Source organism: Eleginops maclovinus, chromosome 9 (assembly GCF_036324505.1).
Source record: "Eleginops maclovinus isolate JMC-PN-2008 ecotype Puerto Natales chromosome 9, JC_Emac_rtc_rv5, whole genome shotgun sequence".
NCBI classification, from domain to species: Eukaryota; Metazoa; Chordata; class Actinopteri; order Perciformes; family Eleginopidae; genus Eleginops; species Eleginops maclovinus.
Window position 1 is genome coordinate 963,484 of NC_086357.1, and position 19,969 is coordinate 983,452.

At 44.6% G+C, this 19,969-nt stretch overlaps 1 protein-coding gene and 1 long non-coding RNA gene across 2 annotated transcripts in view; one reads left to right on the forward strand and one right to left on the reverse strand.

The window, feature by feature from the left end:
• The window catches only part of patj (PATJ crumbs cell polarity complex component), a 144,877-nt gene that overhangs the window by 104,849 nt on the left and 20,059 nt on the right, over nucleotides 1–19,969 (forward strand). The window contains exons 30-31 of the mRNA XM_063891227.1: nucleotides 680–876; nucleotides 1,969–2,060. Of these exons, the coding sequence (XP_063747297.1) occupies nucleotides 680–876; nucleotides 1,969–2,060 (289 nt within the window). The remainder of the gene's footprint in view (nucleotides 1–679; nucleotides 877–1,968; nucleotides 2,061–19,969) is intronic.
• Nucleotides 4,537–6,194, reverse strand: LOC134869535 (uncharacterized). The gene is made up of 2 exons (XR_010166429.1): nucleotides 6,135–6,194; nucleotides 4,537–4,955 (listed from the first exon to the last, which is right to left on the reverse strand). It is a non-coding gene; the product is annotated as an uncharacterized LOC134869535 (long non-coding RNA).

Consider the following 19,969-nt stretch of genomic DNA (forward strand, 5'->3'; position numbering starts at 1 on the left):
CTCTGGTTAAAACAAAATACAACACATCTTTTTTTAGAGCTACTCTGGAAATTGGACCATCTGAGGAGCACTTGAATGCACCATTAAGCTGCCGTGCTGACTAAACTCGACTGGCACATTGACACTGGTTTAAGACAATGATTCCAACTCATTCATTGGTTGTCCATGTTTTTATTAAACAGTCTATGGTGTTGCAGCAGCAGGCTCCATGTGCAGTAACCTAAACTATAAATCAGAAAAGTCAGAACTTCATGAGATCTGGGTCTTTAAAAAAAAGTGCAGCTGCAGCACATGTCTTGTCAAAGCTCCGGGTGAACTTCATGATAAACCTTCAGTGTTTTCATCAAGTTCCAGCTCTCCTGTGTTCTCGCTGTGGTTGATCTCTATTGCTTCAGAAGTTTCCATCACAGAGCCCATCACTGATTTAAAACGATTGGGTTTTTTTTAATAACCATTCTTAGAGCGTCCCAATAGCACCATTTCGGTCCTCTCCGCTCTTTCATCAGGAAAATGTTCCAGCTCAGCATTATCTTCTGTGCTGTTGTGTGACTCTCATTTGGCCCCCTTGCTTTTTATTATCTATTGAAGCAACTATACTGTATATTTGTTTGAATTGTTATTTAACCATAATCACCATCCTAGAGACTCTCTGCAAACCTTCCTCTTCCTCCTCTGGCAGAGCGCTGGTGTGAGCGGTATGGAGACCTGCCGGGGGAGCTGCTGTGTGTGGAGCTGGAGAAGGAGCGCCAGGGTTTGGGTCTCAGCCTGGCAGGAAACAGGGATCGTTCCCGCCTCAGCATCTTCGTGGTGGGACTCCATCCCGGGGGGCCGGCAGCTCGAGATGGACGCATTCGTGTGGGAGACGAGCTGCTGGAGGTGAGAACATTGACATACAGACACGTTCCCTTCACTTTAGTGATCCCCAGACTTCTCCTGTAGCATCACCATAAAGTCCAGCCGGGGAGGAAGTGAAACATCTCTCTTTGGGTAGGATTAAAATATTCACACACTCATGTCCTCCTGAAGAGCAACCCTCATCAGCTACCAATACTGAAGTTTATGACAATATCTGCAGAAGCACTGACATTCCCATCAGCCTCTTATACTTGTGTTAATGTTTTTTTAGCTAATGTTAGAACAGAATAAATAATTAGGCTTGATGTGTTAAAATGTATAACGGACACTTTGAAAAATGAGACAGACTACAGAGTTTGATATGAATAGGATTAGCAGCTGATGAACACACACCATTTATAATTTGTATTCAAATTCTGACTCCTCCTGACAGGATGTCTGCTGGGTCTGCTCACACACTTATTACTTATCACGATGCTTTCTTTCTCCTGCTCAGAGAGACAGACAGTATGCTGGTTTCTCTACAGTTCCTCACAAAGCTATTGTATAGCATGCTAACCTGCTAAACCTCATCACATCACTCATGCCATCATGTTCCACTTGGTTGCATCACATAACAGCTGTAGATCTCAGGTGTGATGTGTGTGTGAGGGGGGGTTCCAATGTATCCATATTAATATTAAACAGAGAAACCCTGAGATCTTCTCTCTCGCTCCCTCTTGCTCACCCTCCTGCTCATTACAGCAGTGTCACAGGCTCCATTGGAAATTGATGTTCAGCCGAAAAAAGCATGGACAATTACACACACACTAAAAAACCTTTGCTAAATCCCATACACAGTGAAAAGGACACTATAACAAGACAGACATTTGCATAGATGAAAGACACATTAGTGCAAAAATCCATATAATCAGTGCGTGTCAGAATCATCAAACTGAAATATGGAAATGAAGTCACTGCAGGATGTGTGTGTGAAAAAGTAGTTGAATCTGTATTGACTTTAATAATTATCATTGTGCAATAATAATAATTATCCCCCCCCTCACTGTGAAGTATGAATGGCATGTGTTTACAGAGGTGAGGTTGACCAACATGTTTCTGTGTCTCTGTCAGATTAACAGCCAGGTGCTTTATGGGCGGAGTCACCAGAACGCCTCGGCCATCATTAAGAGCTCTGCCTCCAAGGTGAAAGTCATCCTGCTAAGGTAGGACTGCAAGGCATACTGAGTAGCTTTTAAAAAAGTAAAATAATGCTCATCCTGACTCCTGTCTTCACCTACTGTTTTTTAAATATGATATTTCTCATACATTAAAAAAGACATAATATATTTTTGGATCAAGCAATTTAAAGGATTGTAGTGCCCATTCAGACTGCACACTTTATACTTTAGACCTTTCTGTTGTCCCAGTCATACTGAAATGATGTAGCGTACAGAAGCACCAACCTGTGGGGGGGGGAGTGAGGTGTTCAGTGAGACGTGAAGTGTTTATTAAACAGAAAATCTCCTTCAATTAAAAAGCTGCCAAACATGCTGCCATCACCAGAAATCCCTGAGCCAGGGGAGCCGAGCTGAGGGAGCCAGTGTTTTCTCTGCGGGCAGAAGTTTCCTGTTCTCTCCTCAGTGGGGATGGAGGGAAATGGTTTTATTCAGCCAGCAGAGAGCTGAAGGAGCTGCACCGCCAACTCTCTGCAGTCCCTCCATGTCTTCTCTGCCTTCATTTCTCAGATTGTCTGGATTCCATCAAATTAAACTTTATTGATCTCCGTGCTGAAATTGGGTCATGGCAGCAGCAGAGGCTAGATAGAACAAATCAGAGAAGGCTGACAGCAGTGAAACTCCTTTCAGATAAATCTCCTGCAAATCTTCCTGAAGGAAACTAACAGCTCAGAGCCAACATGGCTGCCGTGAAAAAACAGCTGCAGCTGAGTGGCAACAGGGGCGGATCTAGAAAAATATGCATGGGGTGGCAAGAGGGTGGCAGGAGATTTTGAGGGGTGGCATCCCCCGTCAGAAGTATATGCCTGTAACAGCTGAACTCGGCGATTACCATGTTGTTCAGCAAAACGCCTCACAAACTTATTTAGATCCAAAGCTTTAGAGCGTTTTGATTCTATGCTGAGTACAGCCAAACTTGACAGTCTCTTCTCTGTCATTGTAGACCGCAAATAACTCTTAATGATCCTAAGAGTTGAGAAACTTCTTTCACAGGATGCACTGCTCACAGGTAAAACTACTGCTATTTTACACAATCAGACAACTCATAAAAAACATCTTGGTATGGGTCCAAAAATCAGAGTGGTAGGACTTTTCCTTCTTCTTTCTTTTTAGTACTCTCCTTGTCTGATGTAACTCGTGTTTAAGATCCTCTATATTTGAATCATAGGCATCAGCCAATAAAATAACAGCCACCTCTCTCAAACAAGTAGTACTCGACGGATTTAGTGCCTGGACATCCTGCATTATGTTGCAATTTGTGTTAGAAAATCGTCTTTCTATTTCTCCAATCATCTTAGCCATAACTGGATAGTACACATTGACGCACAAAGAGCGTTTGCTATCTGGAACTACATGCTGTCCCAAAGTGGAAGGGATGACACTACCTTGAAGTGTCCTTGTCATCTGTCTTGACCTCTTTGGCTTTCGCTGAGCTGTATCAGTGCTACTTCTTTCACAGAAATCGAGCGTTTCACTCCACACTTCATCAAAAGAGGCTTCACTACGATATTGTACCAATGTCTCTTTAAGTGCTTCAGCTAGTTCAAATGCCTTAGCATAGTCCAATGGTTTAGAGTGGAGCATGTCTGACAAAAATGTATAGTCACTCAAGACCTTTCGGAACAGTACAAGGTATCCAACAAAATTCAGATCAATATGTGCCAATATCCCCCTAGCTTCAACAGCTGTTTGTGGATGGCTCTCAGAGACAATCTCTTCAAGCAGCTGTACTATCGCAGGTAACCTATCCATAACATTGCGACATGCTACATGCCTGCAGGCCCTACGTGTATCACTAAGCCTTTGGAATTCCCTTGGTGCACCGTCAAACATCTCCCGCTGCACTTCCAGCCATTTGTTGTGTACATAAGAACCAGATATGAACACATACATTCGTTCCAACAATGAGAAGACGTTTCCCGCATCTGTTACACTTTTGACAGAGTCTACTATGACTAAGTTTAAGCAGTGTGCACTGCAATGCACATAGAAAGCATTTTTGGCTATTTCTTTTATTTTCGCTTGGACACCAGCCTGTGCCCCACTCATCACTGCAGCGCCATCATAGCCCTGGCCTACAAGGTTTTGTTTATACTCCAGCCCATGTTTCTCAAGAAAACAAATAATCTTACCACTTAATGCAGCAGCATCCAGGCCTTCTACCACTTCAAACTCCAGAAAGCTCTCATGAACTACACCATTGTAATAGTATCTCAGAACCAATGAAATTTGCTCTTTTTTCTGGACATCTTTAGTTTCGTCTACAATAACTGCAAACTGCCTGCTTTTTTTAACCTCTTCAATGATTTCTTCCTTAACCATTGCAACCAAACATTCCAGTATCTCATTCTGGATTGTTTTACTGGTGTATGTTGCATTTTTAGCTTGCTGTTCAAGTGTTTTTTTTAAATCAGTGGATCATGGTTTCCCAGCAAATCTAACATAGCTAAAAAAAACTCCCATCAGAATTTCAGCTAGTGTTTTAATGTAGTTTTGATTTTCAATCACCTTTTTCTTATTTTGCTCATCCATTATTCCCATCATTGGGGTATTTTTGTCACTCATTCGCTTGTTTTCTGCCCATGCAAACATTGCATTTACATGGCTTTCAGATCGGGCATGAGAACAGAAACCACTGTCTTTCATTGTGGCCTTTTTCCAGTTACGATACCCGTCAATTGAGGTGAAAACAGTCTTGGGGGCATCAGGTAAAGAGAAATATCTACAGGGGAAAGAATATGCGGAGTCTTTGGACTGTGAGTACTCAAGCCATGAATGAGTTTTGAACCAGTCCGTGCTGAAGCTCCTTCTGGCTCCTCCCTGAAGGGTCTTGGGGAAACTCCCCCGTTTCAGCTGGCTCCTCACACCTGGACTTGGATATGTCTAGAAGATGGGAGTAAAACATATTCAAACTGTAATAGAGCATTACTGATTACACATTATATCAACTAATTATAACACAATTTCTCTTCTTTTCTCTGTTGTGTTCTCCTTCCTCCTCATGTCCCTGCTCTTCTTCTCTGTTGTGTTCTCCTTCCTCTTCATGTCCCTGCTCTTGTTCTCTGTTGTATTCTCCTTCCTCCTCATGTCCCTGCTCTTCTCCTCTGTTGTGTTCTCCTTCCTCATGTCCCTGCTCTTCTTCTCTGTTGAGTTCTCCTTCCTCCTCATGTCCCTGGTCATCTACCTTGTCACTTCCCTGTCTGTCAGCTTCAATTTATTTCCTCTTTGGTGAGAAAAAACTTGCAATGCCACCCTTCCTCTTCATTTCTATAAGATTCAAAGTTAATTTATTATGTTTTCTTTTAAATTACTGGTTATCATTACAAATAATGGTGTTCAACTTAAAATTGAATGCTGTTTGAGCAAATGCGTGTTGTTTTCCCACTTACTGTGTGCTTCAAATGCCTGCAGATTGAGGCCCAATCTTTCCCAATCCAAACTGATTCCTGAAGTAAGATCCCAAGTTATTATTGAAAGGCAGAATCGGTGTGTTTAGCCTTGACCAGGTTGTACATGTGTAGAAGTGTTCTTTTAGTGTCATCAGTGTAGTATACATCCGGTTACAAAAATAAACAGTTTCAAAATAAAATGGTTTTCAAAAAAGACAGTGTTGTAGTTACACATAATATTGATTTTTATTCCTTACAACATCCTGCTAAATGACTGATAATATAACATTTTTTCATGAATTACATTTTTTTTTAAAACAAAAGCTGCTAGCCTTACTACGTTGCACAGATCCAACCCCAGACCTAGCTAACATTACACGCACAGTAAGTAAAGTTACTGATAATAACGTTACTCAACCGGATTTGTATCGTTTCAAAATCAGCATTAACGTTATGATTCACATGGACATAATCTAACTTCTCTCTTTTCTGCAACTGGAACACATTAAGCTTTGCTTACATTTCACAGGAGAGACCTCTGAGCTTCTCGTCGCACTCCCAGAAAAGCACACGTAAAGTTAGCGTTATTGTTGTAGTTCCAAAGCATTGAGGAGTTCTGAGAAGTTATTATTGATTATTTTTCATTTTTTCATGGATAGTTGATCAGTCTTACCTCATTCCTTCCGTCTTCTTGGGTCCGAATGCTTCCCGTTTCGCACCGTCTTCTGCTGCAGTCACTTGCATTCGGACATTAGAGATTCTCTCGAATAAATGTCCAATGAGCCACAACTTTTCTTTCAAATCAACGCTGCCCTCTGGGGTGGCAGCTGGGGTGGCAAGGCTATTATTAGGGTGGCAGTTTCCACCCCATGCCACCCCGGTAGATCCGCCCCTGAGTGGCAACAAGAAATAACTCTGGGACCCACATGAATGAAGACAGCTTAATCATCCTCCAGGTTTTTGTATAAAATGTGAGATATGAGATCTTTTTCATAAGATTAAGGATGGATGTGAAAGCAGGCAGCTGTTTGATTGAACACTGAGTAGAGCAATAAATAATGTGTGTCCTATGCAGAGTGGGCGGTGTTCAAAGCCTCTATTGCCGAAGCTGCGGCGGGGAGCTGTGTTCTCAAGGTCTTAGGTGCCTCAAGGGGCGTTAACCCTCGAACCTCCTGGTGGACACCGGTGGTCAGGGAAGCCGTCCGACTGAAGAAGGAGGCCTTCCGGGATATGTTATCCCTGGGTACTCCTGACGCAGTTGCAAGGTATCGACAGGCCCGAAGGGCAGCAGCCTCAGCCGTGGCCGAGGCAAAGCAGCGGGTGTGGGAGAAGTTCGGAGAAGCCATGGAGAAGGACTTTCGGTCGGCACCAAAGTTGTTCTGGAAAACCGTCCGACACCTCAGGAGGGGGAAGCAGGGAACCATCCAATCTGTGTACAGTAAGGATGGGGCGCTGTTGACCTCAACTGATAGTGTGTTAGGGCGGTGGAAGGAACATTTTGAGGAACTCCTGAATCCGACAACTCCGCACTCTATGTTAGAGGCGGAGCTGGAGTATGAAGGGGGATCAATTCCAATCTCACGGGGGGAAGTCACTGAGGTAGTTAAACAGCTCCACAGTGGCAAAGCCCCGGGGGTGGATGAGATCCGCCCAGAAATGCTGAATGCTCTGGGTGTTGAGGGACTGTCATGGTTGACACGTCTCATCAACATTGCGTGGAAGTCGGAAACAGTACCGAAGGAGTGGCAGACCGGGGTGGTGGTTCCTCTCTTTAAAAAGGGGGATCCGAGGGTGTGTGCCAATTACAGAGGCATCACATTACTCAGCCTCCCCGGGAAAGTTTACTCTAAGGTGCTGGAAAGGAGGGTCCGGCCAATTGTCGAACCTCAGATTGAAGAGGAACAATGCGGTTTTCGTCCTGGTCGTGGAACGACGGACCAGCTTTTCACTCTCGCAAGGATCCTGGAGGGGGCCTGGGAGTACGCTCATCCGGTCTACATGTGCTTTGTGGATTTGGAGAAGGCGTATGACCGGGTTCCCAGGGAGATACTGTGGGAGGTGTTGCAGGAGTATAGGATGAGGGGGTCTCTGCACAGGGCCATCCAATCTCTGTACTCTCAAAGCGAGAGCTGTGTCCGGGTCCTCGGCAGCACGTCGGACCGATTTCCGCCAGGGCTGCGCTTTGTCACCAATCCTGTTTGTGATATTCATGGACAGGATTTCGATGCGTAGTCGTGGGGGAGGGGGTTTGCAGTTCGGTGGGCTAAGGATTGCACCACTGCTTTTTGCAGATGATGTGGTCCTAATGGCTTCATCGGTCTGTGACCTTCAGCACTCACTGGATCGGTTCGCGGCCGAGTGTGAAGCGGCTGGGATGAGGATCAGCACCTCCAAATCTGAGGCCATGGTTCTCAGCAGGAAACCGATGGACTGTCCACTCCAGGTAGGGAATGAAGCCTTACCCCAAGTGAAGGAGTTCAAGTATCTCGGGGTCTTGTTCTCGAGTGAGGGAACAATGGAGCGTGAGATGGGCCGGAGAATCGGAGCAGCAGGAGCGGTACTGCAGTCGCTTTACCGCACCGTTGTGACGAAAAGAGAGCTGAGCCAGAAGGCAAAGCTCTCTGTCTACCGGGCCATCTTCGTTCCTACCCTCACCTATGGTCATGAAGGATGGGTCATGACCGAAAGAACGAGATCGCGGATACAAGCGGCCGAAATGGGATTTCTCCGCAGGGTGGCTGGCTTCTCCCTTAGGGATAAGGTGAGAAGTTCAGTCATCCGGGAGGGACTCGGAGTAGAACCGCTGCTCCTTCGCGTTGAAAGGAGCCAGTTGAGGTGGTTCGGGCACCTAGTGAGGATGCCACCTTGGCGCCTCCCTAGGGGGGTGTTCCAGGCACCTCCAGCTGGGAAGAGACCGAGGGGTTGACCTAGGACCAGGTGGAGGGATTATATCTCTTCGCTGGCCTGGGAGCGCCTTGGAATCCCCCAGTCAGAGCTGGTTGATGTGGCCAGGGAAAGGAAAGTTTGGGGCTCTCTGCTGGAGCTGTTACCTCCGCGACCCTGACGGAAAAGCGGGAGAAGATGGATGGATGGATGGATGTCCTGTGCCCCCTTGTAGACAAGATAAAGGTCATTCAGTGCATAGATGTGAGGGCTGTCAGTTTCATCACAGGCAGAGAGCTCTCACCCGGCTGGGAGCCTCCCTGGAGCGTCTATAGGACATGATGTGATGCACTTTGACTTTTTTTTAACTGCAAAGGCATTTAGCTTCAATCTGTTCTGACACCACAGCGACCTGAACTGCAAACTCCACGTTAAAATATGCCCATATAATCCGTGACGGGGAACAAACCACCACAAAGCTCTTGGTTAAAAAACAGCTAGATTTAAACTTGCTGAAAAGAAACAGAAGAGAAGAGGACAGGGAATCCCTGCACAGGAGATTAAACTCTGCCGGCCTCCTCCTCCTCCTCCTCCTCCTCCTCCTCCTCCTCCTCTTCAACACCGGCATGAGCTGTCAGCTGCAGGGATTGATTGGTGTGGAGTCATTTACCGAGTTGTCATTAAGACCAGAGCCTCTCAAGTCGGGCTCTGTCAGGTTTTCAATTGCAGGCCCTCCTGTTTCTGCTGCTAACAGGATAATCACACTCTGGTTTATCCTTCTTTGTATCTGCTGGATTCATCGAGCATTCGTTCACAGCAGTCTGCTGCATTACCTGCTGCAGTGCAACACAAGGGTGGGACAATGAATGGCATTTCAGATTGCAAAGAGAAAAGAAAAAGAAGCAGGGACTGTGAAGGCATTTATGACGGGGTAAGATATTAGCTCTGTCTTGAGCCTCATTCAGACAGGATCAACATTAGGAGTAAAGGATAAGATAAGTTCTGTAGTTCAATGATCATTCAGGACTTGTAACTATGGTGAAGACAGGATATGAGGATCTGTAAAAGACTCTGAGCAGGACAAAGACACATCCCCCGGCAGAGTGCTGGGGAGTTGAAGGCAAGGAGAGGTACCTCAGGAGACCATTTTGAGTCAAAAGATATCTCCTCTTATGAAATATGAAAAAAAAACACATATTGATCCTAGGATGTCATTATCTCTGATATCCTTCCTAAACCCATTGCAAATTATCTTTCACTTTCCAAGCACCACACTGATAGTGTGTACATGAGTCAGTGTTGTAGTCAAGTCCCCAATTCTCAAGTCCATACTCTCTGAGTCACCTAGGAAGAGTCCGAGTCATCACTACCTGTGATTCAAAGTCTGAGTCATCATGTATTAATCTGAGCGGATATATTTGTTTAAATGTAGCTGTTGGTTTGGTTCTTATCAATCAATATTTGTTTTTGTCTACATTGCTTTATCCTCTTATTTTCTGCTTTGCTTTTATTCTGTCTATAACTGCTGTGAAGCACTTTGGGCTGCAATTCTTCTATGAAAGGTATTATACAAATATAAGGCTTATTATGAATTATATTATTATTAAGGTCGGTCAAGTTCCAGGACTGCCTTCAAAGAGCTGCTTCACAAATAAAAAATGTCAACACAATGACCCACTGTCACCATTACAGGTTTATTTCAGTTTATTTAGTGTGTCCAAGTCCTCATGAGTCCGAGTTCGAGTCCAAGTCGAATCACGAGTATTGAAAATCGGCACTCAAGTCTGACTTGAGTCCGAGTCCAGGACTCAAGAACTCCAAGTCTGCATGAGTACACTGCATCAGCAGCTAATGAGACAGATGAGTCACTGATTCATGCAGGCATGATGAGTCATTCAAATGTGTGTGTGGTGAAGGTGAGAATGTCTTACCAGAGTTTATGATCACTTTAGTGGCCTTTATTGTTTAAAGAACTGAGGTACTTGTGATTCTAAATTCCACGTGTACATAGAAAGTGACGGTAGCACTCTGGGACTGATCATTCAACGTTACTCACATGGGTTACATGCAGCTATTCCGACATACCTCTACTCGGACATTGACGTCTAATTGTCGGAGTAGCGGCACTTTACTTTTTTTTCAAACAATCCGCCATTCCGCCATGGTGCGTTGGATCTGCATCGCTCCACTTAAGTGGAAGCATTCAGAGCGGTAGTTGACACTGTCAGACACGCAGGGCCTCCCTCATGGACGCTTCTGATAGACCTCCCGAATCCACCGCCACTGCTCCTCCAAGTCTCTCCATCGTCATCCCATCAGCTCCGGTCTACAGCTCCGCAGAATTGGGAGCAGCCTCGATGGCTTGCATAGCTTTAACTTTCTTTGAGCGACTCCCTTGCAGATCGGATGCAGGGCGATCGGACAACAACGAAATTAAGTGCCAACCAGTCAGTGCATCCATTACAACAATAGGCTATATTATATTATACAAATAAACTGAATATGTTAAAAAAAAAAAAGTATGTTAAAAAGACACACCAACAAAAATGAAAGAAAGACGATGCCCCGACGCGTCTGGGTAGACTGTCGGAATGGCGGTACTAAACTGTCAGAATTGTGGTACTAAAATTGTGTCGGAATAGAGGCATGTCGTATTACGGTTATGTTGGAATAGGGGTATGTTGAAATAGGGGCATGTCATTATAGGGGGATGTCGGAATAGAGGGTGCACCCCACTCACATGACCCTTTTGCTGAAAAGTGAGCTACTCAGCAAAGTGCCAATTACCTTAAAGACATTGTTTACCACTGATAGTTACATTTTCTATATGCTAAAATTATATTAGCAAGGTCAGAGTAACCACAACACAATAAAACTTTTTCTTTACTTGAATATAAGACTAATTTATGAGACAACAATGTAAATATTTAGGTGGAATGGGTTTATGTTACTTATGATGTATTCCAGCGATACTCTACTACCATGTAATGTAGCTTGAGAGCGCTCCTGCTCTCCAGAGGTTGAACCCTCTTTCCTCATCTACCAGCCCCAGGAAAAACGTTTCATTTTCCCTCCACTACTGGTGAGACTTCAAGATGACTCGTCAGGATGTTATGCGCAGGGAGATGCATGACTGTTTCAGTCAGAACTGAGGCTCTCCTAAAGGCCCTGTCACTCTGACTGATGGGCTGGTTGTGTTTAAGCTCATGAGACCCCCCCCCCCCCGCATGTCAAAAAGAGACATAAATCACCACCAAAACAAGTCAGTACGTCTGTCACTGAGCTGTGAGCATGTCACCGATGTCAATCAAGATGCTTTTTCTCATCAGTGCTGCCGGTAAATCTTCAGCTGATGCTTGTTATAAAAAGATGTCCTCATTGCCGGGTTAACAAACCTCTAAATGATCTGTAAGAGCTCCTGTCTTCTTAGGTTGACACACACACTGGATGTAATGTCTCTAGATCTCTGAAAAGGATCAACACACACACGGCTCCTGGACCTGATGGCATCCCTGGCAGTGCTCTCAAGGTGTGTGCAGTTCAGCTGGCAGATGTGTTCACAGACATTTTCAATAGGTCACTGCTCCAGTCTGTAGTCCCCACATGTTTTAAAGAGTCCATCATTGTCCCTGTCCCCAAAAAGACAAAACCTATCTGCCTCAATGACTACTGCCCAGTTGCACTCACCTCCATCATCATGAAGTGCTTTGAGTGGATAGTCAAAACTTTTATCACCTCCTCCCTCCCTGACTCACTGGACCCCCTGCAGTTTGCCTACAGGGCAAAAAGGTCCACTGATGATGCCATCTCCCTCACCCTCCACACTGCCCTCTCCCACCTGGACCAGAGGAACACTTATGTGAGAATGCTGTTCATTGACTACAGTAAAGCATTCAACACCCTTGTGCCCTCCAAGCTCATCATTAAGCTCAGGGACCTTGGGCTCAACAGTGCCCTCTGTGACTGGATCCTGAGCTTCCTGACGGGCAGATCCCAGGCAGTGCGGATGGGGAACATCACATCCTCCACCTTGACCCTCAACACCGGAGCCCCTCAGGGTTGTGTGCTCAGCCCTCTCCTCTACTCCCTGTTCACGCACAACTGCATGGCCACACACAGCTCCAACACCATCATCAAGTTTGCTGACGACACGACCGTCATCGGCCTGATTACAGACGGCGACGAGACGTCAGCAAAACAAAGGAGCTGATTGTGGACTACAGGAAGAGGCAGAGAGAGGCACTCACACCCATCACCATCGACGGGACTCCTGTGGAGAGAGTCAGCAGATTCAGGTTCCTCGGGGTAAACATCAGTGAGGACCTGACATGGACACATCACACCAGGGTCATATCCAAGACGGCTCGACAGCGGCTCTTCTTCCTCCGCAGGCTGCAGAAGTTCAACATGGACTCCGGGATACTCTGCAACTTCTACAGGTGCACCATCAAGAGTATCCTGACTGGCTGCATCACCGCCTGGTATGGCAGGTGCACCGCCCTCAACCGTAAGACTCTACAGAGGGTGGTGAAACTGCTCAGCACATCACCAGGACGGAGCTGCCATCCATGGAGGACCTCTACACCCAGCGGTGTAGGAAGAAGGCCGGTAGGATAATAAATGACCCCCATCACCCCAGCAACAATCTGTTCTGTCTGCTGCCGTCTGGCAGACGGTACTGCAGCATCCGGACCAAGACCACCAGACTCAGAGACAGTTTTATACCACAGGCTATAAGACTGCTGAACTCCTGAGCTCTGTGAATGTCTACTCACATCTGTTTATAGTACACATATCTATATATAATACATATCTGCCATATACATCTGTTTATAGTACACGTGTATGTGTATGTGTCTATATATATATATATATATATATATATATATATGCATGTATGTATGTGTATATATATATATATATATATATATATATTATACACATCTGCCATACATATCTGTTTAAAGTACACATATCTATATATTATACATATCTGCCATATACATCTGTTATATATAATATATGCATCTGTCCATACCTCCTCATTCAACAGTGTAAAGTATTTAAATACTCTCAATGTATTCCACATATGTATATATTTCACATCCTCAAATCTGTATTGTTGTTATTGTAAATATTCTTCTCTCTTTTTGCACTATTTTATTTATCTTATTTGCACCATGTATGTTGAGTTGTTGGAGGAGCATGGGATATAAGATTTTCATTGCCAACATATACGTTGTATATGCTGTGCATATGACCAATAAAACCTTGAAACCTTAACATTCATGTGGCATCTGCATCAAGGTGGGGGGGCTCTTAACCCCAAACTGATTTTATTTTTGATAATTGACGCCAACTCAATATTTACAAGTTCCTGCAAATGAGTTGTATGTACATGTGTTTTTATTTATATAGTATATAAACATATATACGGTATTATATGTTCATTATTTTTGAGAATATATCAGGAATACAAAAACGCCACAGCACGTAAGCAATAACCAGTTATTTTGTATTCTTTAAAAAAAATTAAGAGGCATTATTATGGACACAACACACTAGTCATCATCGTGAAAATAATGGGTACATGGTCCCACAACTCATCGGAGACCACTCCTCTATTGTCAATATTGCATTTCATGTATGCTGCTTCTTGAACTCTATAAGAGGTATTTTGATTGAGGTTTTTCATGCTGGAGTTGTTCAGGTGGTGACTTCGTTCGTATTACCTAACCTGAACAGACAATGAATCAGATCAGTTCAGGAAACATGTTGTATTGGATCTCGCTCAGAGCTCTCCTCTTGTGACGACCTTGTGCTTTTTCTCCCCCTGGGGCTGCTCTGATTGAATCCGGTGTGTGTCGGGTTAGAAGGACATGGCTGTGTTCAGCCAGGTGACAAAATCTCGTTAAAGTCGGGTCTCTGAATGATTTATCTCTGGGTAAAGGTCGCCACAACGATGAGCAATGGAATGTCAACAGGGGCAGGGGTCTCAGCAGGACCGAATCGCCATGGTTAACAGAAAATGTTAACCGTAAACCTGTCTACCTGCGTCCCTCTGCACCTCTAATGTGCTGCGTTATTATAGTCCACTGTAAGAGTTTTAATGCTTTTCCAAGCAGTGTAGTAAAGAAGGAGAGCATGTGTCAAACTCAAAAGTGTGACTCCTCACATAGTATCTGGTACGGCGCCACTGGACGACTCTTCTCACAAATTTTTAGTAACAACTGCTCTAAGCTGAATATTTGAAGATGTGTTGTTTAAGGTGTCCTTGTGGTGGATGATTGGCTCACTGGGTTTGGGTTGCATGACTAAGCAGGAAATAAAAAAACTGGCTCATAAATCCCTTTTCCTGTTGGCTTCACCTTTACAAAGAAGGCATTATGAGTAACAGGGTAAAGCCCAATTGTGATGGAAGAGGGACAGAGATACTACTAAATGTACTTTTGATTTTGAACATGAGAGGCAGCTTCAGTCTGTGTGAACAAGAGCGCATTTTGAAAGACGTGGAGTAATAATATTAGTTTGAACAAGAAGAACAAAAACGATTGGTATAAGATATCGAGAAATTAATCTAAATTAATTGTTAGAGTAAAACCACCGTTGTTCAATTATTTTGTGTATTGGCTCTTTCTTGATGTCTTTAGTGTGGTAAAAACTGAGCACCAGTGTTTTTTTCAGTGTTTTGCTGATGATAGGCACACAACACCTCCAGAGGGCTCAACTGCTACATGTGGCACACCCCCCTCCACTGTTACCCCTCCTGTTGATTACCTTGCAGTCCAGTTGGGATCCTTCCTTTTCTACCACAGCCAGTCGGTGCTTCAGTCGGCAGCCTCTGCCAGCATCTTGTATCTTGTCAAGGGTCTTTTCTAGGAACCCTTCAGTTACCAGGATCACATGTGCCTTCCAGTCCTGTTGTACTGCCTGGGCTGCAATATCTGAGTACTTCAGCCGCTTGTGTGCATCATCAACTGCAGCCACCTATGGTACAGTTAATTCAACTATATACAGAAAAAGATTCTGAGGGTGACCATTTCATCAGATCTAGGCTGAGATTGGTTGTGAGGATCTCCGATGGAAAGGTGAGCTTCTGGTCCAGGTCGACCTGCATTTACCGGCCCAGAACTGAGTCCAGGAGGTTGGATTCCCCTCTTACAGAAGACTGATTTGGGATTTGTTCCGATGAAACAAAGAAGATGTTTGAGCATCCGGATGTTGGTGGAGAGAGGGCATTGGAGGTAAATCTGTGAGCGACTCAAAATAAAAAGTGCTTTATTGCGGCACAAAAAGATGAACACAAAACAACACTTGCATGGACACAGCGTGTTCCAGTTAATGGATGCTTTTCAGCGGCACACATCCTCCCAGGACCCAGCCTACTGCAAGACAGCCCAGAACCAGGTTAACAACTTTAACGTTTTATTAACCTGCCCCGAACAACCCAAAAGGAAGTATGACAAATTGGTACAACCCGTACGGAGTGGAGAAGGTCGTTTTTTCCTTAGACTCTGGAGAAAGGGGAATCTGCCAAAAGCCCTTGGTTAATGGTTTCAAGGTTTCAAGGTTTTATTGGTCATATGCACAGCATATACAACGTAAATGTTGGCAATGAAAATCTTATATCCCATGCTCCTCCAACAACTCAACATACATGGTGCAAATAAGATAAATAAAATAGTGCAAAAAGAGAGAAGAATATTTACAGCCTGCCCTAGCGGGCTCGGGGGGGTTCTGGCCTTCCATCAGGTCCCTGTTCCGGCGCCACTATGAGCGTTCGGGCTCACACCTAGGTTCCCAATGATGGAAGGACCACTCAGTACTTTGAAACAAAAATGAAATCTTTATTACAGAACAGTACTTTAACAACCGTACTGGCGGTTAGTGGCTCTCGTCCTGCGTGCAAGGGGAGACAGTCCTCACTCAGGCCCCAGTCTACTGCAAAGAGAGCAGAACCAGGTTACGACCATGATTTTAATCAGTTCCTCATTACCTGATTCTGATCAGCTGTCTGGTTTCCGGCTGAGCCTATGTTTCAGGTTTTCAACAGTTTGTCCTCTGGTGGGGAGGTCAGCTCGATTGATCTTTCCTGCGATGTGTGACCATGACTCTGGGTTGGTCAGTGACTGGATCTCGGTCACTCTATTTGCGACAAACTGTTTCCACTTGTGAGCCAAGCTGCAGATCCAATGCATCGTAATCATAGAATCTGTCCACATTCTTATCTGAATTTGTTCCATTTTCAGAGTAATCATTAAGTTATTTGCTAGTCTCACTCCGATCAAAGCTCCCATGAGCTCTAGGCGTGGCAGTGTCATTTTCTTGAGAGGGGCCACCCTGGATTTGGACACGACCATTGTAGACAAATGGTGAGATGTTCCTCCGAGCTGATGGCCTCCCGGTAATTTGTATCTTTCCTTGATATGAAAGGTCCAATTTTCCGGAGCAACACTTCAAACTGTGTCCTGCTCATACGGAAATACTCCTTGAACCGGGCTCCATCCAACTTCAGCTCTTGAATTAAACGATGGTACTCGCCAAGATGTTCCATCGCTCGCAAAATGTCATGAACCCGCATAGACCGGCGAGTCCGTCCTCTCTCTCTAGGTGCTTCTTCATCCAGAGCAAGAGCCAGAGCAAGTACTCTACCTTGTGTCGACATTTTTACATGCAGTACGCAAACACAAACTTATCCGCGAAATCAGAAACAAAATTGCAACACAATTGCCGCACATCACTTCCGCAAGTATTCCGTATCATAGCAACCAAAACGTCTCAGCTGAAAAAACGCTGCGCCTTCAAAGCGCCCCCTAGCGCTCCCAGCTGGGCGTTTTTGGAAGAGAGCCTGGCGTTTTCAGCTGGCGTAAAATGCCTTGGTGGACACACGGCTTAACTGCGCTCCCCCAGAGAGCAGGGGCAGCAACCGCACCGCCCACTCCTCCTACGGCCACCCACAAGCCGCTGCTGTGCCCTCAAAAATGTTGAGGTCGGCCTCCAGGTCGTCCTCGGCCGTCATACTTTGCAGGGCAATCAGTGGCAGGCGGGCAGTGGTGGTCACTGGCTCGCCCTCCCGGGCGACCGGACACTGCAGCAGCTCGTGCAGGAGAGCCCGGGTCTTTGCACTGGCAGGAGGCGATCACCATCAGGGCCTAGCTCTGCTGGTGCTGCAAGGTGGTGGTGCTCTACTGCATTGGCGCGAGACGCTTGAGGGCCTCCCCCAGCGGGCTTTCTCCTTCCGACATGTCCCTGTTCAGGCGCCACAGTGAGCGAAGGAGAATGACTTTGGTCAAAATAAAAAGTGCTTTATTGCGGCACAAAAAGATGAACACAAAACAACAAACGCATGGACATGGCGTGTTCCAGTTAATGGATGCTTTTCAGTGGCACACACGTCCTCACAGGACCCTGCCTACTGCAAGACAGCCCAGAACCAGGTGAACAACATCTTTTATGTCATGACTGTCTGGTCTCCAGCTGAGCCACTCCCATCACTCCAGCAGCCGGCGCTCTAACCACACCCTGCTGCCACACTCTCCTTCCTTCCATGATAATCTTTAGTTGTTGGAGAGTCTGGTTGGGCCTCCAGGTGTAGAGGCCTTGGACAGACTGGTTTTGCATCCAGTAAGTGTATATGCTGTAGAGCTGCGGTGTTTGGCAGGGAGAAAGAGATGGATCTTCTCCAGACCACTGGTCTAGGTTCTTGGGAGTGGGAAGAACATCGTAGGTGGATCTGATGATGAAGCTAAGTCTGACTAATTCCACCTCCCAAAGATCCCTCCAGGTACGTTTTTATTGCTCCCGGTTTTGCCATGCTGTCCACTCGCCCTGCCCAGGTTGTGTTAACTTTGCGCATCGTTCTGCCTCCATCCGCTGCTGGACCTCAGCTGCCAACAACTTCCTCCACTGGCCCTATGTTGCTTTGCGCTATTTAGATCAACCTAACTGGAGACCAAAAAGCCTCTCGTGTGCTGCACCTGACCTCTTTGCTAAATGACAACAGACCAGAGCTGGACTTTGAGAGTGTAAATAATCATGTCATATTACCTTATGGCCTTCCTTCCTCTTAATTTACTCTTAAATGTCTATTTTATAATAGGTGTCCTGTGAAGTCAAGCCAAGGATGTCATCATGTAGAGATACTGGAGCCCGTTTTACAGAACAATAGATAATAATCATGGTATAATAATTTAGGTTGGTTGATTTGATGGCGAACAGCTGAGAATAATTCTCTCATGAAGTTTAATTAATAATGTATGTCCTGATGGGACTGCAGATAAAGAACACTATGTCAGTGATGCGGAGTCTCTTCAGCTGATTGAAGGGACATGATGGATGAAGGGATATGAAATGCGTTGTTAATCTGTGCATCACTGTCCATGTCCAGGCTGAAGAGTTGATGAGTCAGTGTTTAATGTGATCAGGCATTTGAAGCGCTGGCGTTTCCTGTTCAGCAGCATTGATTGTAATGGCTGATGGATTACTCTATTTTACCATATAAAGGCATTACATTCATTTACCAATTGAGCACTATATGCATTTTTCATATATTGCGTCCCAATATCTATCAGGAACTTCATGAAAAGTATAAGAGTAATACTAGGAATTTGTCAAATATAGTGGTGTTAAGTTATAAACAAAATATTTTACTTTAATTTAACCAGATTCATTTTCAGGAAAGTGATTTGAAATCCCTTACCCCTTGAGCATTTCACATTAAGTCATTGATTTTTTGATTATTGAATCATGAATTATGCAGAATATTTCATGTCATGCAGACTGAGGTGTTTAAATGTTAATGCAGAAAACATTCAAATAAAATGTCTGATTGATAGCTAATTCAACTGAGTCAGTCTAGGTCCGTGTAAATGCACAGATAATAATAATAATAATAATAATTCATTTTATTTATGGGCGCCTTTCTAAACACTCAAGGTCACCGTACAAAATCTAACAGATAAGTCTTTTACCTTTTTTTGTTCTGTTGCATTTTTGTTTCATTTGACAGAGAAAGTGTGTGGGAGAGAGGTATGATATGCAACCATGGTCCATGGTCCAAATCACTCCCTGAACATTGACATGTGGTTGTGTCCTTCAACAAGGTGGAGGTCGGGGTGTGGAAGCAGAACTTAAGACCTGAGATTAGCCCTTTAGGGAATTTGAACCGCAATCATCTTCAAAAACATAACCATAGTATATTTTTCCACACAAAGATGTCTTAGAGGACTACTCTGTATGTTTGATTGGTCTTGTAGCTTTCAGGTTTTAGGAAATCCTCTTGCAGATAGATTCTAATTTGTAGGAGGTGTCTGATGTGTGGAGAAATAAACCTCAACCTGAGTGCAAAAGGTAGAAAGACAAAAATACCTGAGAGCATCAGTTCACAAAAGAGAATATAATAATTCAGTCATCATTCGTAAAAAGCAACCAATTTGCTTTTTAGTGTCAAGTGCACAATAATAATATATGTAAAAAGCTGAATTCACAGGTTCCACAGAGCTTTGGCAAAGATGTTCTTCAAACTTCACATTATAAACAGAAGGTCAGTCTACTGTTAGCCCTGTTGGAATACGAGCTGGGCATACAGACTGACTGTGTTAACCTCTGTAGTGCAACGCTGCAGAG